Source organism: Columba livia, chromosome 1, assembly GCF_036013475.1.
Source record: "Columba livia isolate bColLiv1 breed racing homer chromosome 1, bColLiv1.pat.W.v2, whole genome shotgun sequence".
Taxonomy (NCBI): Eukaryota; Metazoa; Chordata; class Aves; order Columbiformes; family Columbidae; genus Columba; species Columba livia.
The window spans coordinates 175742739-175765171 of record NC_088602.1 but is presented as its reverse complement, the minus strand read 5'-3'; the positions used below and the strand labels follow the sequence as shown (position 1 = coordinate 175765171).

At 40.6% G+C, this 22433-nt stretch overlaps 2 protein-coding genes across 10 annotated transcripts in view; both read left to right on the top strand.

The window, feature by feature from the left end:
* Positions 1 to 11455, top strand: part of LEMD3 (LEM domain containing 3) — a 49027-nt gene extending 37572 nt beyond the window's left edge. Inside the window, exons 8-13 of the mRNA XM_021283946.2 lie at positions 238 to 340; positions 567 to 745; positions 8169 to 8250; positions 8740 to 8845; positions 8944 to 9022; positions 9272 to 11455. Coding sequence (XP_021139621.2) covers positions 238 to 340; positions 567 to 745; positions 8169 to 8250; positions 8740 to 8845; positions 8944 to 9022; positions 9272 to 9435 — 713 coding nt within the window. The 3' untranslated portion in view covers positions 9436 to 11455. The remainder of the gene's footprint in view (positions 1 to 237; positions 341 to 566; positions 746 to 8168; positions 8251 to 8739; positions 8846 to 8943; positions 9023 to 9271) is intronic.
* Positions 11456 to 12100: 645 nt separating this feature from the next.
* Positions 12101 to 22433, top strand: part of MSRB3 (methionine sulfoxide reductase B3) — an 89749-nt gene continuing 79416 nt past the window's right edge. For 2 of the 9 annotated variants that reach the window (XM_065048561.1, XM_065048560.1), the window contains exon 1: positions 12455 to 12676. In XM_065048561.1, the coding sequence (XP_064904633.1) occupies positions 12470 to 12676 (207 nt within the window). In that variant the 5' untranslated portion in view covers positions 12455 to 12469. Of the gene's footprint in view, positions 12214 to 12454; positions 12677 to 12978; positions 13119 to 22433 lie in introns of those variants that run through there. The other 7 variants (XM_065048565.1, XM_065048558.1, XM_065048566.1 and 4 more) reach the window with 6 other exon arrangements.

The following is a 22433-nucleotide window of genomic DNA, read 5'->3' as shown; positions in this document are numbered from 1 at the left end:
GAACTCTTTTTCTTTATTCCAGGGTGATTTGGGGTAGTTGAAGGCACTGTGTGTGGTTAGTTTTCTTGATTTGCCTTCAGCATGGTTAGGAGGAAAAATACTTTAAAAATGCAAAAACCACTCTAAATATTGAAATTGAGAGGGGTTTTCAGAGTAGCTGTGCATTGCCAGAATTGATGTTTTTCTCGATGTTTGCATGAACTACATAGTTACCAGTTTTTCTTATTGTATCCTCAGATGTTCTAAGAAGTCACAGTGAGGCGTGTTCTGAAAACAAAGACTTGCAGCCTTACATGCCTATTTTACACGTGCGTGATTCTCTAATACCACCTCAGGACAGGTATGTTCTCACTGGAAGTACTGAATTTCTTTATATGTAAGTAAGGAAAAATAGTAAAAACAAATTCGTCAATTAATTAATGTTGGTAGGTTGCATTGTGTACTATTTTGGAGATTCTTATTGAGGCAGGTGGGGGTAAAAAACATTGAATTTCTCTTACATGCTGGATGTCAGCGATGCAGGTTGTTATAATGCTAACTTTGTAATCCTTGCTTCAATTTTTAAGGAAGAAAATGAAGAAAGTCTGGAATAGAGCAGTTGATTTTCTTGCAGCAAATGAATCTAGAGTTCGCACAGAGACACGAAGAATAGGTGGCGCTGAGTTCTTGGTTTGGAAATGGATGCAACCTTCTGCAGCGTGTGACAAAACTTTAGTAATACCATCGAAAGTGTGGCAAGGCCAAGGTATTGAAGTTTAGTTCTATTTTGCAAATATAATTGTTTACATTTCTCTGTCTAGCTTCTAGATGGTATTATGTTGCTTGAACATGAAAGAGTTCTCTCACGCCTTTAAGTATTCTTGTGAACTGTCTTTGCTATGTCTCTGGCTTGTTCAACAGACTTAGTTTTTCTGTGCATTCAGTGTCTGCCTTGTTTTCAAGCAAAATGAGCTGTTCTGTGGTAGCTACTGCAGAAATACAGCAGAGGTTGTGTAGCCCAAGTGAGTTGCTTGTTCCTTTGAATGAATTTAAAAGAAATACTCTTTAGTTGGTCAAATTCTGACATGTCTTATTTGAAGTAATATAATTGGTTTTATCTGACAGCAGGTAAATTGGAGCTTGTAGGCTTGAGTTTACTACTGATATCAGTCAGGTGTGTAAAGACAAGAGTTTGGAGGAAGAAACGTTTGTTTGCCTTGAAAGGGAAACTGCTGGGACAAAAGAATCCTCAATCAGCAGAACATGGATTTTGAGCACCTGCTAGTATTGCTTCATTTATGTCATAAATGTTTTTCTACACTGCATTTGTATTTCAAGCTCTGTGGTGCAGCAAAGCCTTTGCTTTAATAGAGAAGGCTGTCATACATGGTTTTTGCAGTGATTTGTCACTTTTCAACTTTTGTTATGGAGCCATGTGGCAAGAATCCAGTGTGCCTGCAGTTGTCTCTCTGCAGTGGTCATCTTTTCCTACTTCATCTTTTTGCTTTACTTCATGTTAAGCTTCAGGTTTGTGGGTGTGGGGGTTTCGTTTGGTGTTGGTTGTTTTTGCTTGTTTGGTTTTTGTTTTTGTTTTTGTTTTTTTTTTTTTTCGAGGGGATGAGGTGTCAATGAAAAATTGAAACTATAAGACTTGAATTCTAGGTTGCAATATAAAAAAATAGTCATTTGTATCAATGAGTGGGAAGGTAAATGTTTAAAGTGAAATTTTAATTGCCAGCTGTTTAAAAGTTGTGACTCTTAAGAGTCTGTCTTGCCTTAGTTATTCTGTAATGCTGTATTATCTATCCAGTGGGACTGAAATAAATGCTGTGCAGAATCCTGGTTTCTAGCTCATCAGTTTATATTGATGGTGAGGGAGTAGTTGCTTCTCCAGTTTTTGGTTCAGGTTTTTAAATTGCTTGTTATCAAGGTTGTTTTGTGCATTACTTCTACAGCATTGAACTAGACACTGAAAAAAGCCTAGTTAAAAAACAGACTCTCTGCCCTTTCTAGTCCCACTTAAACTAAAAATTCACACTTGCAAGCAACTGCGATCTCATCTGGAGTTCTGGAATATGCTCATTTTGGTCTTAATTTAGCTAATGTAAGTAGTAATAAGCTTCCTTTTGCTTTTTACTGGTATACATTTTTACTTGTAAGAAACAATATTTTTATTTTTTCCTATAAAAGAGGCTACAGTTTAAAGTTGCTCCTTCCAATGTGATTATTTCCTTTCCAAAGACAGGAAGAGCTTCCTTGTGGCCTGGAACACTTCTACTGTAGCAAGCTTGGTTGCCCGAATAAAAGTACTGCTAACATTCTGGTTTTGTCCCAGTCCACTTGCATGTTTCCTAAGTTCTACGTATGCTTCTAGCCCTCAGGTCTGAAATTTTGCTTTCCTGTAAGTTCAAAGCAAAACCGAACAATTCTCTTTGTCAACTTGAAATGCCAACTATTTTGAGACATTTGCAGATACTTGTAATGTTATGTGATGCGGGTCTTGGATGTCTTGGGACCCATTTCTTGCTTGTCTAGTTAAAATCTTACTTTGGTATATCATTATATACTCAAAGTTATGCTGCTGGTTTTGGCATTATGTTTCTCACTTTAAGTCATTCATTGGAAATGAGGTCTTTTTTAATATACGCTATAAATACTATGGCAGGCTTGAGGTTCAGCAGTCATTGCCTTGCAGTAGTAGTAACCTGACATTCTGCTGTGACAACTGTGTTGCATGATTTCAGTTTCTCAGGATTTTAGTGCGACGTGGAGAGTGACTTTATTCTGAGAGTTGCAGAGCCTTTTCCTTATAGGACATGGCCCATTAGGGATGCACAAGTGCTTTAGGTGCAGTGCAGAAATGGTGGGTTTTGTCAACAGCTGTTTATGTTCCATCTTTGTAATACTGTTACGACTGATTTTTCAAACACTTAAGTTGAATGTAGCTTCTGCAAACTATGTATATTAGAAAGCTGAATCTTCTGTGTAGTTTATTGTTCAGTACTGGCTGTGAAACATGACACTCCAGTTCTGGAACTTCTTGTTTACTACTCATTTGCTGTCAGTTTTTCTTGTCCTTTTTGGTTACAATATAGATCACTCCATAACATTCTGTCCTGTGTTAGAAATCTGACTGGATTTTACTTCATCTGAAAGACTTTTCAGTGTGTGTGGTAGCTCAGGTGCTGTTTTGCTGCATAGAATATACATTCAAGACTCCCAAAAGAACAGTAGTTTCCAAAACTTCCTAGAAAGACAGCAGCTGTAGTAGCTACTGCTAGATCCCACCTAAATTTGAGCATCTGTACCTACTTGAGCATATTGTGAATGTGGACAGCATAATTTTGTCTCTCAGCTGTAGCTTTTTGCTCTGTGTTGCCTACAATATGTACTTCAGACTTTATGCTTTATGTTGAATAGAATATGTCAAGACCTGTCCTGTTCAGTCCTTTTTAAAGCAAATTTTCTCCTTTTTTTATTATGTTTGTAGTTCATCAAAGATCTTGGAAGAACTGAAATTGCATACTTTAGCTCTAACAGAAGGGCATGGAAATAGGAGTGGCTGAAATTACGTAGGTCATTTGGGCTCTGTATGCCTTAGTAGTCAGCAGGCAAAGCCAATTTCCACATGCAAAGGCTCTTTCTGTTTTGCATTCCTTGTTTTCCTATGACTGTTGGAAATAGTTCCATTACACAAGTCTCTTACTTTTTGCACAGCTGTTTCTTTCTTGATGTTAGGAATTTTACACGTATGTGTTGCTTTCTTCATTTTTGGAAGTACAAATCAACTGGAACTAAGTTCGCCCTCCTGTTTTGAGAATTCCATAAATCTGCTCTTCAAGACTGCTAGATCCTGAGCAAACTCAATACGTACAAAATCAGAATGCAATGTTGGGTTTGAATCTTGTGAATAAATTTAAAGGTTACAAATTTTTATTCATTTATTTTATCCTCTGTGATCCGGTAGTGCACAGTAACTAGAGTATATGCAGTTGAAAAAGTAAGCCTCTTGACCTGTCAGTGTGTGCTAGGATATTGGTAGATGATGGCATGCATTTTGCAAATGAGACCTGTAGCATGTGTGAAGATCTAGGCTCTGTTGTCTGTTAGCATCTGGAATTCAAACATCACTGTGGCATTTCGCTAAGTTCTTCAGGATGCAGCTTGTTTTGACAGACAGTTTGGGAGGTTTTATTTTACTGGGTCAGAATAAAGTCAGGTGGACTTCCTTTGAAATATTACCTCCTGGATACATTAGACGTATCTGTCAAAAAAAAAAGGTAAAATCATTGTAGGATGATGGACAAATATAAGTAATGCTGTGAAAACAATTGACAAGAAAATTGTCAACTGAAAAACCATGTTGATCATACCAAAGGGTGATTAAATCAGTGGGTAAAAATAAATACTTCTAGTGTGTTCAGTTTTCTATTGAAAGAGCAGATACTATTGTCCTATCATGCCTTTGATAACTGGAGTTCTAAAAAAAAATAAATAGGTAGGCAAAGCTCCAGTGTAGCTAAGCTAAGAGCAGTAGCTAAAGTTCCTTGATAGCTCAGGAGATGAGATAAAGAGGTTCTGTGAAGTGCCACATCTAGGGTGATATTTCATCCTGCAGCGTGGAAGGTAACCTGTTACCTTGGGTGAATGACACCCCTCCTCCCTGGCTTGTGAGAATATAATCCTGACTCAACGTTAAAAAAAGCAGCTCTATTCTTAACTGTGGAAAATATTTTATACTTGTTTTAAAACGCTGTATCAATCCCATGCTGGTCTTCTGTAACTGAACCTGACAATATTAAACCCCAAGTCAACCACACTCTCCTCTGGTAATAACATTTAGTAATATTTTTATTTCAGTTTCTTTTCAGTTTGATTTCCTCTTTACTGAAGAACCTTGTGTTGTGTGAAAGTGTGTAGCTTCGACATTTTCAACTAAAGGCTTCATCTTTTTGTTCTTACCTTTGATAAGAAGGGTTAGTGCTTAATAAATTACAGTTATCTGTGGCTTAACGTGAATAAATCCGTTCTACAGAAACATGGTTACCTATATTTGATGGAAGTCTTCAACCTTATCAGCTGCATCAAATTTACATCTAAAGATCTATTGGGCTGGTTTGTAATCCATAGTGGTGATACTAGGGAATCCCTTCACTGCAAGAATAAAGTAGCAATTCAGGACATTTAGGAAGGTATACTACAATTTCTTAGATGTTAATTTTGAAGTCTCTGCAAGAACCAGTTCTTCTATCATAGACATATTCCAGTCACAGCAATAAAGAGGTTGTTGAAAGCACTCACTTTTAGCTGTTGCTGTTCTTTGAATCTGGAACAATAGTCATATTCAGTTTAAGGTAATTAAACAAAGTACATTATGACTGAAATACGAAGTGGCATCTCTTTCTCGAAGTTGCTCACTAGTCCCAAAGGGGAATTTATGAAAGTCCTAAAAATTTTCTTGTCAGTGACTCATTGCACAAAATTCTGCTTCTGCTTTCCTATTTCATCTCTACCATTTTACCCTCATCTTGCAAGTTTCACTGTTGAGACCTATTTAGGAAAAGAAATGACAGGTGAGGTGTTTAGTTAATTATGGTGTAGCTTAGACTGGTATGACAAAAGAATGCCTGCATGTGCTCTTATAGGGAGGAGAATATTTTGTATGCTCCATGCCAGTGTAATTTCTCAAATAATCACTACTATAATCTGAATAGGTTTGTTGCTTAAACTTGCTCTTTTGGGAGGAACATGGCAGGGGGAGGCGAATTAATTGTTATAGGTGTGTAATGAAGTTCAAGAGACATATGTTAACTATGCTATTTTGAATTGGGCTGTGTAGGTACAGCATTATTTTTTCTTTGCCTGTGTCTTTCCTAGCCTCTCCTTTTGGTCCCATTTCTAGCATATATTTTAGTGCTTAATACTGTGCTAGCATTTATTTATACATCTCTGATTTCTGTGGCTGTTTATTTCCTTGTACACAAAAACCTCCATCCAAGTTGCAAAACTTTCTTTTAGTTTATGATGACTTTGAGATATTGAGAAAAAGCAGAATTAATCTTTATTTTCATGTACTGCACTGCCCTGGGCCCACTTGCTCTACTAGTATGATGTTACACTGAGTTAGTAAAAGATCAGTTTTGTGCCAGTGCTGATGGTGTGCTCTTGCTGAAATCATCTCTGCAAGCACGTGAGATCTCCCAGTCAAGATCACATCAAGATTATTAGAAATTAGAGCTTGGGTTCTATAGGTATCTGCACTAAAGTGTGCTTTCCCCATATAGTTACTTTTGCATAGCTCAGTGATGTAGCTGCTGCCTTAAACAACAGCATGGTGGGTTTTTTTGGAGTTCATAAACAGCTTGCAGAAATGTTGATCCTCTGGACCTAGGGTCTCTGCAAATAACCTCACCATGCTCTATCCTTGGATTAAAACCATGTGCTGAATAAACCTAGCTATTAACAGTCAGCACATAATTTCATCAACCCCACACCTTTTCAGGTCCAGGTCCATGACTAGGCCACCCCAGATCACCTGCTCCAGTATGGTGTGGTGCCCCAGTGTACAATATGCTGGTGACATTTCACCCTCCCCTTGATCTGCTGGAGCCAACCTACATGAGTAAGGTAAGTCCATTTATTTTCAATGTTGCTTAGTTCTGTAAAGTTTTTATTGTGTACCCTATGTATAACTTTTAATCAAGGGCAAAAAACTTTACAAAACCACGTGCTATTGAAAAAGGACTTGTCCTTAAACTGTAGGCAGCTCAGAGATAGATGCAGTGTCACCAGCATATTTAGAAATCTATTCCTAAGGAAAAAAAAACAGTTGTTACAGATGTTGGTGACTTGGACTCTGTGTATACTCTAATAAGAACTTTTTTAGTTATTTGAGGAACTTATGGTAGGTTCCATATGAGATTTGGAGGCCGCGTCTTCTAATTTCTAGTTGGTAATCTTTTTTTGCCTCAGGGATCTTTTAAGGTGCAAGTTTCTCTATGCCATATCCACAGACAGTGAATTTTCTCTTGGTTACTGCTCATCTCTCACGTGCGATGTCTTCCGTATGACTGAATTTCTTCTGTGTGACAGGGGTTTTGGTTTGGTGACATGCAGAAGAGTGGTTCATGTGTTCTGGATATACTTGCAAGATTTTAATTTTAAAAGATCAGCAGTAAGAAGCACTGGCATGTAGTGTCATCTGCCCAAAACTGAGACTTCTAAAACTTGGAACATAAGATCTTGAATCTGTCAGACTTTTCCAAAGTGGGGATTCCAAAGAAGAAGCATTAGCATCAGTTTGGAACATCATTTTGTCTTGTTGAGATCTTTAATCTTATTTTTAAACTCTTGAATCTACTCATCTCAAGTCTTCAAAGCAAAACTTCCTTCAAGCCTTGGAGGTTGTTTTACCAAGTTATCCCCTTCCATTTCTGTTGCTGCTTTGTTGGCCCTCCTCAAGGTGTGGAACTACCTTATCTGAAGGGCTCCTTTATTCCTTTTCTCATGGTGCAGTCTTCTGTTGTGACTCCCACAAGCAGAACTTGTGAACTTTAGAGAAGTTAATATTTATTCTAGAACTTCAGAGTGCGTTTCATGGGATCGTTCAGCTTTGAAAGAGTTACTCCATTACTTTTAACTTCCGTTTTTCTTCTCACATTTTCTTCTCACATCTGTTGTTATTGCAATAGAGATGCAATACAACATCCATCTAAGTGTCTCCCTATTTTTTAGTTAGGTGGGCAGTATATTGCCCAAAAAGGATGAAATGAAAATCCATCAGGCAGTTAAAACTGAATGGTTAACCTGCAGCTCAAAAAAATGTGCGCCAGATGTTAAGAATATCTGTCTTTTCATGGAGATGTAATGCAAATATTTTCTCTTCATCTGTATGGTATTTTTTAAAATATCCTGAATTCTTTCCGTGTACTATGGCCTGGATATAAGGGAGTGCATTATCTTTTAAAATGTAGAAGTTGTAAATCTAAAAAATTCAGTTAAGTGTGGTATGTGTTTTTCAGTGCAGAACACAACTGTGGGGAACTTAATTTGCTTGCAACTTTTCATATATGAAGGAAAGTATTCTTTTGAGTAAACCCAGAAAAGTTACAATGTATAAAGTTGACAGTTGTTAACTAGATGGTATTTTGCATGTCATTAAAAACTATTACATTTATTTTTCTTTGTAGCATTTCATCTAGATAGAAGAAATTCACCACCGAACAGCTTGACACCATGTCTAAAGATTCGCAATATGTTTGATCCAGTTATGTAAGTAAAACCAGTTATCCATCCATATTTCTGTATTCTTTTGGGAAGGTCTGTTTTTTGACTCTGAGTAAAGGGGCAGAGCCCCTTCTTCTTCTGCATCTCCTGCTCCTCTTCCATGGCAGTATGAACAGCCTAGGAGTGGCCTTCTCCTTGGAATGATGGCCAGTATCTCTGAGCAGGTGTGAGAAGATGAGTGTTTGACTGTGATTTCAGACCGGAAGGTGATGGCAGGCTGCTGAAAGGGCACGATACACATCCCCCCCACCTCAGTTACAGATTATTCCATTTGATGGTCAGGGTTGGATTTTCTAATGTGGACCACAACACCCGATTTACTGAATGTTCAATTGCTAAAGTACTACATCTGTCCCAAAGGCACTTAACAGAAAATTATGTCAACTTACAGAGAAACCAGACTCGGTGGGGAAGGATGAGATTGTCGACGTTTAAAAATGATGTGCTTAATTAAATTTTTCATTGTTTGCATAGGGAAATAGGTGATCACTGGCACCTAGCAATCCAAGAAGCAATCTTGGAGAAATGTAGTGATAATGATGGAATTGTTCATATTGCTGTTGACAAAAATTCACGTGAGGTAAGTGTCTTTGCAGTAGCATCCTAATGCTTTGTTTATCCTTGTCTTTTGGACTTAAAGAAAGGGTTTGGTGGTTTGTTTGTTTTTTCTTAATGCAGGGTTGTGTATACGTGAAGTGTCTCTCTCCAGAGTATGCTGGAAAGGCTTTCAAGGCATTACATGGCTCTTGGTTTGATGGTAAGAACTGGGGGTTTATAGCAAACATGGGTGGAAATGACAAGATGGGTGCATTTGGAAGTATTTTAAATGGTGAAGGGTTTTATATATAAAGTATTGTGCTGTAACAAAAACTGGATCTTTTTAGTAGTCATGAATGGGGAAACCAATTTCAGCGTAATGATGTGATCGTGTGTGTAACGTCCTGAAGGAAAATGTAATAAATGCTGAACTAGAAGGTTTCTTTTTTCCTATTTCTTTGCCTCATAGGAAAGCTGGTAACAGTAAAATACCTGCGGCTAGATCGGTATCATCATCGTTTTCCCCAGGCTCTTACTTGTAACACTCCACTGAAGCCATCAAACAAACACATGAACTCTATGTCACATCTGCGTCTTCGGACAGGCACAACTAATTCTCAGGGAAGTTCCTGAGAAGACTTTCTACAACTGCTAGGACTGTTACTTGCAACAGGAGTTTTCCTGTTTGGCTGCCGTCTTCCTTTTTTAGTGCTTTTTGTATGTAATACTTTAATGACTTAAATAAAAGTTTGAACGTTCCAGAAATCTTGTTTCCAAAGGGACTTAGCAATGAGGCAGTAATACTGAGCTGACAAAAGAAAAAAAATCGCTTCAGGAAGTTTTTCCGTGACTGTAGTAAACCAACTCATTTAAGTTTTGCATGAGGAATACCAACTTCATCATACGTTTTTCAGATGTGGTGACTGTATTTTTGGTAAATACGAAAGCATGGAGAAATGACAACTTCCTGTATTTCCATAGTTTCCTGTGAAATAATCTTGTGGGTATTTTGTAACCACCAACCTACAGTTCCTGATGGTGAATAAGTTAAGATTTCTTTTTCAGTCAATTTTATTTTTTGTTGCTGTATAAGAATCTTTTTCTGCAGCTAGGGTATGGGGAAAGTTAATCTGGCATTAGTGGTTGCATATAAGTGTGAGGGAAAACAAACTGAGTGTGGATGTACTAGGCTTTGTATATAAATGTAAATGCTGGTGGTGGCAAAAATGGTTGTGTTCTGTGAGGATGTCTGCATTGAAGCAGTGAATAAGCTTCCTATTTTATTCAAAACCTAATGTTTTATATGGTTTTGGCTGTACAATGACAAGAGGCCAAATACCTTGAAGTATTAGATACAGGTTAAATATCTTTTATAGGTTTTATATTAAAATACCTGACTATGATTTTGTGTGAAAGGTCTGATACCAATTGTAATGAATTCAAATTTGTGAGCAATAAAGAAACAATTGGCAGATACTGGAAAAATATTTTGTGAAAAGCTGTATTTATTATTATAATTGCCAGGGCTGTGACAAAATACCATTGGGATTAAGTGACTTTCCCAATACATTATAATGTGTTTTAATGAACCAGTTACCTGTTAAAATTTTAAAAGGTACATGCTTCCTTGCAACAATTTTGGCAGATGTGAACTAGACGTACAGCTGACAGTATATTTTGTGATTCCAGGCTTGTAAACTTACTAACATTTACCTAGAAGTACAAAATTGTTGCGGAGAAGCTTAGTTGCAAATCTAAGATTATTTGCTTTACTAATCCCCGCTCCTACAACAATTTTATCTAATTATCCAGCTGAATATCCTGTAGAAGGTGAGACTGGAAGCACACCAGTCCCACAGATTTTACTGAAATTCACTTTACTTTGTAGATATGACGGATTTGCAGCATGAACTTGCACAAATAATGCACGTTTTTATTACGGTTAAGTAAACATGATGCACACTATTCTGCAACAGAAAATCCTATTGTGCCTTACCTTTGTGCTTTTGTGGGCACCATGTTTATTATTGGAGAGTTTGTTAACTGAAAAATTTTAAATCCTCAGTTTTATGTCTCAGATGCTAATGAATGAGTATATATAATATATAATCAGCCATGCAGAATTCTACTTACCAAGGACAAGTACATATTTTTGATGGGTAAGTAGATTGTGCCAGGTCTGGTAGATTTTGATGAGTTTTACTATATACATATATGTATATGTATAATATACATGTATATGTATTATATATATGTATATAAACTAATGTTGTTGTATTTGATGTGCATCATAGTGATTTGTTAACCTGACCTTAGTGACACCCCATCTTGTGACCTGTTGCAAGAGTGAATGTAAAAATAGTTGTGGCATTTTAAAAGGTCGCCTCGATGCAAATGCATCTATCTTGCTTCTGAAATATATTTCTTGTAAACACTGTACATTTTATTATTGTAATATGTACTATTATGCAGCTTATTTTACCTTAAACTGTTAAGTTGACCAGTATCCCTTCCTGCAAGACAGAGGGGAATGTGTATAATACCTGAACATTAGAGAAAAATCAGATGTTTGTTGTAATTTGTCACCCTGTCCTGTAAAAACAAACAAAAAAACCAAACCAAACTCGAATTAAAGGTTTATTAGGGGCTTTTATATGCGTCTCACCTTCTAGATATTTGGATGGCTGTTGGGTTCAAGTACTTTTTTTTCATCTAGGGTGTGAGGGGGGAAAATTAATTCATCATAGCCACCTAACTTTTAATGTTTGTTAGGATTTGAAGCTGGAGCAGATGCTGCTGGCAGCTGAAAAACACAACTGGGTTTCCCTTAAGTGTGTCGTTTGTCTAGATCATACAGGGGGGTATGGGGTGTTACCTTGATTTCTAAGTCCAGGGGAAGGTGATGTGTTAAGTGACGGGGTGAATAGTCTTAGCCCTGTTTTTGCAGCTTATTTCTAGTATTTTGAGATAGACAAAGTACTCCAATGGATTTTGATAGAATAACAAAGCACAGACTTTTCTTCTGTCATTACACTCCACTGTTTTAAAATTGTATGGTGATGATTTGTATTAGAGGGTCGTGGGGAAGGAAGACCGCAGAAGGTGCATTAGTCTGTTATGGACATGCTTTTCCCAGCTCACTTCTAGATCTTCCTTGGGGAAGGAGAATGGGAGGAGGGAGAATTGTGTTGCAATTCTGCTTCACCCTCCTGTTGTTTGGGGTTTTTTTTTTTGAGTACACGGAAGGGGGTCATTAAGGGCCGTCTTAATTTCGCTGTCTCTGATAAAAGTCAGATCAGTCAGTCGGCGTCTGGCCGCCAGTGGGAGCCGCGGCCCGGAGCCACCGCGCCCCGCAGCGCCGCGGCTGCCGCCGCCCGACCCGGCCCCGGCACAGCCCTGGGCTCCGCGCAGGTAGGTCAGCGGTACCCCCCCGGGAAGGGGCGTCGGGGCCGTGCGCCCGGCTCTCCCCGGCCGCTTCGGAACAGCAGGAAAATTAATTTTAAAAAAAATTGAAAAGCGAGAAGGTGCTCGGTTGGTCGGTCCGGGGCGCACCCTTTAAATTAAAGGCGAGCGCGGTCCCGCCGGCTGCCCGGGCTTAGGCCTCCCCCTGCAGCGGTGCCGGGGGCGGCCGCTCCCGCTCCGCCGGGCCGGGTGTCTCCGCGGCTTCATGTTCATATTTGGCGTTGGCCGCCGGTGCCCAGGAATTTCCCGTCATGCTCCCCGGGCGGCGGGCCCGTCACTGCGATCCCGGGGGGCGGGGGGGACCGGGGCCGCTCGCTCGCTCCCTCGGGCCTCTCTCTCCTCATGCGCGCTGCGCCGCCGCCGCTCGTCTCCGCGCTCTGCCTGGCGCTGGCGGCCGCCGCAGGAGCCGCAGGTAGGAGCCGCGGCGGGCGGCTGCCCCTCCGCGCCCCCGCCGGCCCCGGCCGCCGCGCCGCGGGGAGGGCGGGCCGGGGGCTGCAGCGGGGGCGAGGGGAGGAGCTGCCCCGGCGGCGCGGGGGGCCGGGCCGCACCTGCTGGGGCCGTGGCGGAGGGTGGCGGGGCGGCCGCCGGGCGGTGGGGGGCGGGCGAGGAGCCGGTTCCCGCTGAGGGAGTCCCTGCTGGGGTCCCGCGGCCGTCGGCGGGGGGCGGGGTCGGTGCTGGGGTTGGTCCCCGTTTCGGGGAGCGAGGCCCCGGCAAGGTTTGCCCTCCGTCCATCCCGGCCGTGCGGCTCTGCTGTCCCCGGGGCCGCCGCGGCGCCGGGACCCGCGAACACGGCGCGCAGCCCCCCGGCTCCGGGTGCCCTTTGCTGTCGCTGCTGCTGCTGACTCAGAAACGAGGTAAATAGTTTCTGGGATGTACAGCGAAATAGTTGGCTTGGTGCAGCAGCGCTTGACCGAGTGCGTAATTAGTTCAGTTCTGCTACGGTCGCCGGGTCGGTAAATTGTGCTTCGTTGGTCGAAAAAGCTTAAACTTCGCATACGCATTCAGAATTTGATGGTATTTTTCCCAGGGAGTTCAATGTGCGTGCCTGCTGGGGTGGTTTTGTGTTATGCTACTGACAAATGTAGTTGATGCAAAGAATAAAGTATAATTTGTTTCTTACTGCCCCCTTTCCAAGTTAATGCAGTTGTACTTGATGCATCTTAATATTCCTGGAAATATAAATGAGACTCACTTAACTTCCTGTAATATTTGACAAATTTGCTATAAATGCTGGCTTTTCTGCTTGAGCTGAAATTCCAGTCATCACCCCCTAAGCATAAAGACTGTCTGAAGATCCAGTGATCTTAAATAGGGGTAACCACATACTAAAAATAACAAATCTGATGATGGGTATCTACAGATAAGGCTAGATGCCTACTGTTATCTAGCGATAAACGTCAGACCTCTGTCAGAGTTCTGACCTTAAGTGCAGCTTTTAGGAAAGCATAGAGCCTTATATATGTCATGCTTTTAGTTCTTTCTCTTTTAAGGTTCCTGTTGTTACTATTCAAATGCTTCTGAAACTGTGCTCTCTTGATAGAAAGATGTCGGAATGTGATATTTGCATAGGCAGATACTTGCTTTACCGATACAGCTTGTTTATGGCAAGCGGTCTGGAAATGGCAGAGCCGGCTCCCCTCGTGCAGTGGCACCGAGCCATTCATCAGAATCCAGTGTTTAATGCTTAGAATTTGTCCTGTTTATGTTCTTGCCCTCCCTGAATTGACACAAGTGCTTGCCATCTTATTTAATGATGATCCCCAACTTTTTATTGCGCTGCTGCGTGCCTTCGCACTTCGTCATGATTCCTTGTCTGCCAAATTTGGTTGGTAACTGTGCCCTTTAAGTCTGATTCTGGAAGTAGTTTCCATGTGGCTTGTCATCTTAATCAGACGTTTGCTCATAGTTTCTAAAAGAATCGCCTGCCTTGCTGTGGACATGGCTTATTTTAGAACAGTATTTCTTAGTTGTCTTTTAAAATTTATGTGGGGAATTAAATATGGCGAATAGCTTAACCAGAGTTACTAAATAATCCTAGAATTCTGAGATGAAAGATTTTTTTTCTTAATAAAGTTCTGCCTTGATTTCTCAAAACCACTAAAGTTAGTGGAGTTAAGCCATATATAGTTCAGTCCAGAATGTGGTTGGTTGGTCCTTTTCCTGCCTGACGTTTCTCGAAATTTTATAATGCACATTCAAAAAGGTCTTTTAGAAGGAAAACATATTTCTATTTTTCCCCAAAAAGCAGCGTCTCTGACAGTAGTGCGTTTGTATGTGGGGTAATGTTTCTATATTTGGTAGCAAAGCCATATAAAGCAGTTGATCCTAGACAAAAATAAAATCTTTTGACTGGATGACCTTGCTTATTTTTCCAAGTGGTGGTGGTTATATGCTCTCACACGGATTTGGTTAATACGTATTTCTATGTTTGTACGTACCATAAGAATTCCTTACAGCTGTTTGATAAAGGAAACTGGCACACGAAGATATTTGGTCCTTTGCCCTGGTATTTATGAAGGTATGGGAGGATCTTGTTTACCTACTCCTGTTTTGTCAGCTTTGTAAGGTGATACTTATTTCTGTATCATCAGAGGTCCAGCCAACTGATTACAGTAGAAATACTAGAAAATTAAATTTCCCTTTTAGGTGCAATGTTAAAGGTTTCTTTGTTATTTATTTTAAAAGATGGGGGAATAGGAGGGAGAAGGAGGAGAGAAGAGGTCGCTCTGCTAAGGATTTAATCTTCTCAGCCAGAAGGTTAAGAAGTCTGCTGTCTGCATCTGACTGGCATCGCCACAAGCTCGCGATGCAGTAAAGCCATCCAATTTTGAGATGGCTTTGTTGAGCTGCGTAATTCACGTGAGTGTGTCCTCATTACACAGCAATACGCAAGCTACACGCAGCGTTATATAATATTAGTCATAGGTGGGGAATATGACCCTCTTTTCCCCTTTCTATTATTTTTCTTTTTCCATTGAAAGCCACAGTTTCAGCAGTGCCCAGGCTATGAACTTAAGCTGTGGAGGCTTTAGCTGATGGGAAAGTGGGATAAACGATCACCCTAATTTTAGCTTGGTCTAGTCCTGATTCATTTAAGGGTCCCTTTAGCCAAAAGACCCCAGAAAAATGGACTCGCAAATTCCTGGTGTATTTATGACAGTGTGTTTAGGAATTAATGTGGAATGAAGTAGTGTACAGATTTATCTTTCTCTGAGTAACTCTGAAGTTGGTATGCTTGTTTTGGAACAGACTCCAAGGCTAGATGGAAATAGGGTGTTTCTCTGGAATAATTGTGTCCATACATGGAGTTATTTAGAGGCTACTTTCTCCACACAAGCCAGAGGTCTTTAAAACATAACAACAAAAAACCTGTCAGCTTTTGGTGCATTTTTTAATTGTCTTACAGAATAAGAAGTGGCTACAAGTTAGCTTTCCCTTCCCTCACTCTTGTTCCTTCTGTAGGATTGTATTATTATCTTCTTGGATACTTCATTTGCCTCAGAAAGATCTTAGGTTCTCAGTAAACTATTAGCAAGTTCTAGCTGGAAGAAAAAAAAGCACAAAACTAAAGATTTAAGTCCTCCTCTGTTGAAATTTGTGAATGTATAACAAGCTAGCAGTGTTTTAAAAGTAATTTCCAACCAACCACTTAAGAAAGGGAAGGGAGCACATATTGCATCATTAACTTCTACCAGAAGATGAAGAATGTAATTCTGGGTTTTAACAGGGATTTTTGTGCCCTTAATCTATAAAGAAGTGTTTTGTCTGAAAATAGGGCAGAAGAATTCTTTGGGAACCCCATTTATGGTGAGGTAATTGGAAATTATAATTTATCTGCTTAGCTCTAGCCTTCTGGTTCTTATTTAGCAACCTCAATTCCAACAGCATTATGTGAAAACCACACAATCTAGCAACTGGGATGGGGAATAAAGAGGCTTTTCTCAGTAAGGAGTTTAAGACCCAAGCAACTGAACCGTACTAGCCCAAAACAGACACAACAATGCTTAAACTTATAAGGTGCTAACATGGTTTTGCTGTCTTCACAGACTTAAGTTATAGTTTAGCATTGTTTTGTGATGTGATTAGTAGCATAAATACTTCTTTACTTAGGGTGAGCGGTGGAAACGATCCTTACAGAACGTCTTGCATTTGAACATGATTTAGCTTTTGCGTGTTACGCAAAGTTTAAGGACGGGACTTCTGCAGAGCTCCCCAGTTCCCTCTTTCAGTAGCTTCTGAGTATCAGGATTAATGATTTCTTTGAAATGTGGGCAGCAGCGTAGCAAAACGTACATAGTGTGCTAATGCATTGTTTTGTTGGGAAGTGTTAACCACATCAGAGAAATCTTAAGAGTCACATCATGCATGGCATTTGGAAGTGTTTCCCCAGGGGGTCTCTTTAACTCCTTATTCTTGCAAACAGGGACAACGCCTTTGTGTTTCACCTGAGGGAAAACAAATCCCTTCTACCAGGGCATAACAATAGCGCCGATGGAAAGTAGCTGCCAAATGCCACCGCTTTCACTCCAACCACACAATGAAAATAGGAAAATAAAAAAAAAAATTCAACAGAAGGAACCGTAGCAGCTTCCTGGGGAAGTCTGGTCTGTGCCAGTCGTCGCCAAAAGAAAACAGCCCAGAGAGCGTTTGTTCGGTCTGGCCAAGGGGTTGCCCTGTTCTTGTTCCTCTCTGTTCCCTGCTCCGTGATTCTCAGGGAAATCCGCAGATGAGGCTGCGCCACCAGCTGCACGCACAGAGGCTCCAGGTGATTTTAAACACTTTGAGGACCCGTGTGGTGGGTGGGCTGGGGTGAGAGCCGCGGGAGAGCCGGTCAGTTCATGTGGCGGGTGTTTGACAGCATAGTGAGCCTGGCCTTGGCGTTGCTGCAGCTGGTGGAAAAGCAAGTCTTGGTTTGATGTAAATCACTGTGGTTCCCCACACTAAGAAAAATGGTTGACTTTGTACAAGCAGGCTTTGCCACCTGGGTCAGATTGTCACCGTGGTGCTGCTGGGAGGAAGATTGATACTAAACATAAAACCAAGGCAGGTCCCTCCTTATGTGTCCCAATGACGAACAGTGATGACTTACACCCAGTTCAAGTCAAATTTGTACTAGTGAGTGACCAACAGTGCATCAATCCAGTCTTAATGATGGTGCAACCAAAGCTCTCAGGTCAGACTGATGACGCTTCTGGTCCTTCACTCCAGCAGGACCAGCAGTAGGCATAGCACAGGTTTGTTGGAGAAAATGGAGTAAGAAAGGAACAGATGCGCAGGCTGCCAGTTCGGGAACAGGTGGAAAAGTTGAGGTAGATCAGCCAACTGCAAATGCAGAAACTTTTTGTAGCTTCATCATCTCTGCTTTCTAATGGTTGCAGGAAAATCAGCACCATTTGTGGGTACTTTTAAACTGTATACTTGATTTTTCATCTTGTTTTCAGGATTAAAATTGGTGTTTCATTATGTCTTTTGTGTATACAGTGGAAAGCTACTCTGTGCTGACAGCACACCTTTTAAAATCTCTTTTCATAAGAAGAAACCAAATGATATGTGTACATACTTGTTCTGTGGGCTCGGTCATTTCCTTAAAAGCAAGAGCACCTCAGGGACATGATGTCCATTGACTCATGTGGCAAATTAGTGGCGCACTCAGGAAGGGACCAACCAGACACTGCTGGTTTCTGATCTTCTACAGAACCTGGCATCCCTCATCCAAAAACTCAAGGCAGTTTTGTTGCTTGTCTCTGAACTTGAGAGAGGTGCTGAATTGTATCAAACTATTTGAGCAGTTGTTGGCCCGCACTGGGAAGGATCGCAATTGGTACTTTGCAAGACTGTAAGAGTCTGCCTGTAAAGTCCTTTAAAATATAAAATACAGTAGCTGTCTGAGGGAAAACAAGCCTTTTTTTGTTGCTCCATTATGGATGAATTACAGAGTAATACATTTTCATCTAAAATAGGACAAGCAAGTAATAACTATGACAGTAATATGGACAGTGTAATACTTGGGTGATGTAATGCCATTTAAGACAAGATGCAGGTTTTCAGAGCATTATCCCATTTCCACAGTCACTCCTGGAGTCTAAACAAACCAAGTTCTTAGAATTTTTAATGGGGATTTGGTTTTCTGAACCACTCTCTGTTCTGTCCTATGCCCCACAGCAGCAGGGTATTGCAGCTGGTACCTCAATGCTGCCTGAAGAGAGCAGATTTCCTCTCCAACCCCTGCATTATACTTCTCTTTTTAATAAACTCCCAATTGTCATTTGTCTTTTTTTTTTTTAATAGTATCATACTGTTGGCTCAATTTGTTGTCACTGTAACCTTGACATCCTTTTCTGCAGTACTGCTGCTGGTCTGGTATTCTTCCTTTGGGTTTTGTGCATTTGAGGATTTCTTTTAAAGTCCAAATGTGGTTCTTTGTACTTGGCTGTACTGAGTTTCATCTCACTGATTTCTGAACATTTCTCCAATTTGTTATGACCATCTTGAGTTCTGCTCAGCTCTTTGAGGTGCTTCACACTCCTTGCATCTGCAGTTTTAGTAAGACTACTTGCTGGGTTTTGACCCTATTTGCTGGGTTTTGACCCTAGTCAGTAGGAGAAGCATTGAACCCACGTTCTAGGACCTTGATCCAGAAGGAAGGTGCTTTTCCAATTTGTTCTGTCAAAAAGTATTTGGATTTGCTGCTTTCCTCCTGCCTGTAGAATAAGAAAGACAGAAAGTATGTTGTTTGAGGTTAGATTTTGTCAAGTTCATCTTGGTGGCTTATTGCTTTCTAATTTTCGGTTGCCTGCTTATGGGTAGTTTAGTGATTTGTTTCAAAGGCTTTCAGGCTGTTGAAGGTAGGCTTATAGCTCTGTAGTTCACCAGTCGCTCTTTTCTCTGTTGTTACGATGAAAATAGATATTGTCAGCTTAGTCCTCAGATTTTGGAACGGTGCTTGCTCTTTTCTGAATGATGGCCCCAGCTTGTTACACAAGCCCTGTAGGATAAATTTCCTGACCTGGCAGAGGAGGACTAGGAGCCTCAGACAAAGGTTATAGACACAGAATAGCTCCATCATCTGGGAATATAGTGATTCAACATTAGTGTGACTAATTTCTGGTAACTGGTCTCCTATTTATCCAGCTAAAGCACCTGAAGTGACTTCCTAAGAGTGAGAAGGAAAGCTTATCTTTTGATAAAGCTCTGTCTCTCAAAAAAACCCTCACATCTTCATTGACAAGATAGTTCAGTGCAGACCCAAGTGACTGTCATGCTCTGCTGACCATGTGTGTGCAGAGGAAAGTCTGAGCAGCAGTGGTAGAATAGTTTGAAACGAGTCACTGAAACTACCTCAGATTATTACCTCTGTTGTTTCTTAAAAAAAATTCCCCTCAAATATACTGTCATGCAAGGTCATCTGGGCAGTCAGTCTGTTTCCAGACTGGTAATCCGTTATGTCTGTTGCTTTCTTTGTATTTGATTACAAGTAGTGAAATTTGCAGCTAGGCTTAACTCACCATAGCTCATGACTTATTTATTATTTGTTTTGTCTAGCAGCCACATAAAATTTGTAAACATCTAGAGGAGTTCTATCTGTGAATATCTATTTAAGTACACACAGAAGTGTAAGAGAATGACAGTCTTTCTGTATATGTATACCAATGCTATAAAAATAACATTCCAAACAAATAAATCAGAATTCTAACCAGTAATTGCTGTTTCAAAAAACCTTAGTGTGGACATAGAGCTGCTATGTCTGTTGTCATTTCAGTTCGGTAAGGGGTGCTGAAGGCGGCGCGCTCAGCACTGAGATGCTCTGCAGTGAACCGCGGGAGGAGAACAGTCCTGTGCTGGGGACCGAGGGCACCGTGGGGACACAGCTGAGTCCCTGAGCAATTTGTAATGTGTCAGTGAGAGTCCTGTGAAATGTCAGGGGAAAGTGGGACTCCCAATGTTTTAAGTGTAGGATTTCCTTTTTTTTTTTTTCTTTTGTGTTTTTGAGCATGAGTCCAAGTAGGACAGAAACACACTGTTTTGGGGCAAGGCTTAATGAAGTTCTTGACAGCAGGCTTCGGCAGGAAGGGCTGCCTGCAGCTGCCATGCTGCTGCCTCTGCTGATGCAAGTGGAACAGATGTCACTTTTAAGAACAGATTATGCAAAGAAAATGTCCCAATTTATCTTAGAATATCGATGCAGATGGGAAGCTGAACTACAGAGCCTTGAAACTAGCGAAAGGCTGAGGGAAGAGGAAAATGAACTTGGCAGCTGGGCTTGTTCCCCCATGGGCAGCCCTGGTGTGTGCTTCTGGGGGGCTCTGGGCAGGACTGTGGGGCTGCTCCTGCCCTGGTGTGTGCTTTTGGGGTGCTCTGGGCAGGACTGTGGGGCTGCTCCTGCCCTGGTCTGTGCTTTTGGGGGGCTCTGGGCAGGACTGTGGGGCTGATCCAGCCCCAGCATCAGCAGGCAGGTGGCATCGCCCCTGCCCGCAGGTGGCTTTTGGCCGAGGCCACGGGACCTGACCCTGGAGATAAGTCTAATATTAGCCCTGTTGTAGGCTTATGCTAACAGAGCAGGAGAAAGTATTTATGTGGGGGGAGGCTGTTGTTGCTGTTGCGTGTTTTTGTTGTTGTTTTTAGTTTGTTTTGGTTTGGTTTTTGTTTTGTTTTCATTTTTCCCCAAAGGTAAGTACTTCTTGCTGTGCAGAGAGGTTTTGCGTGGTTACTGTTGGGTACAAGTCCAGCTGGCAGGTATAGGATGAGTCTCTTGGATCTTGACTGCATTCAGGGTTGGGAAATGTGAATTGGAATGCTATAAGGTTTAAAATTTTCAGTTGTTTTAAAGAGGTGGAAGAGACACCTTCACATTCTGGACATTTGAAAGAGAAGAAAATGAATCGAAGCAAGTTTTAAAGTAATATATTTAACTGGAATTAATACTACTTTTGTTCATGAGCTGAAAAATAGCTTTAGGTTGCCTGGAGGTGCAGATGCTTGTGACGCACACTCAGTGTAAATATATTTAGCTAATTAAAAAAATAAAAAAGCTATGTTTGTGCATTTTTAAACTGCACTGGAATGAAAATTGGAATTCAGCTCACATAGATTCCAAGTAATGTTTTTCATTGAAAAAGCTTTGGACATTTTCTCTTGTGAGAAGGAAAGAGAGTCCTGAATAAATATTTTTATCCCTGTAGTTACTTAAATACAAGTAGATATACATATATTCATTATTAAATAGTGGCAGAAAAATTAGTGTAATGTTATGTATTTTTTGCTAATCAACATAATTAATGGTAGCCTAACCAAGTGAAGATTTGTTTTGAGAAAATGGTGTTACAGACATTGCAATACAAGTATTTGTTAAATTAATCCACCTTGGGCAGTGGTTTAAAATAAAATCATCTTTGTATTTGAATCAAATTTATTGCCGTTAAGACAGAAATAGTTCTTTGCTCTCTCACTTTTCAGCCATTGACGTTCAGTATTAACACATCTGATTGTACTGTAAGTTCGAAGAATATTTAAAGTATAAATACTCTTTCCTTATTTGCTGTAGTGTCTTCTCACTGCTCTTCATAAAAATAAAAGCACATCACTGATTAGGGAAGACATGGGAGTTTCTGGTTTACTTAATGGAATTTTATTTTGCTGTGGATTAGATATTTTAATTTTTTTTTTTTTCAACTGCATAAAAGTTATTTGGTTTTAGAGTTGTTAATGTTACTATGACAGCATATGAGCTGTTCTTGTATGTTTTTTTGTGCAATATCAGAATTTCTTCGTGCTGTAATTTTGTTTTAAACTATTTTTGGATAAAAGGCTGAGGTTTTCTTGTATATTCATAAAGCCGCTCTGCATACGATCGTGACACAACCTGTGTGATCAAAGGGACATTTTAAAAGAGTGCTTTTATTCCCTTGACGTATGCATAGACTTTTGTGTGCTGAGGTTGTTACTTGAAGGATGTTGCTAGAAGGGGAACGGTGGAACCTCTGAGTTTATGGAAGGGAGATGGCTCCTCTCTGTGGCGATGGGCGGAATTGGTTTTCAGAGGGAGCCACGCAGGAAATTTCCATGTAAGGGAGACTGGGGGGGGGAGATGGGCAGCTATGATGTCTTTGAGTCGAAGTGCTTTTCTAGTAGCTGGGATGATAAAAAAAGAAACAGCCAACCTGAATTGGTCT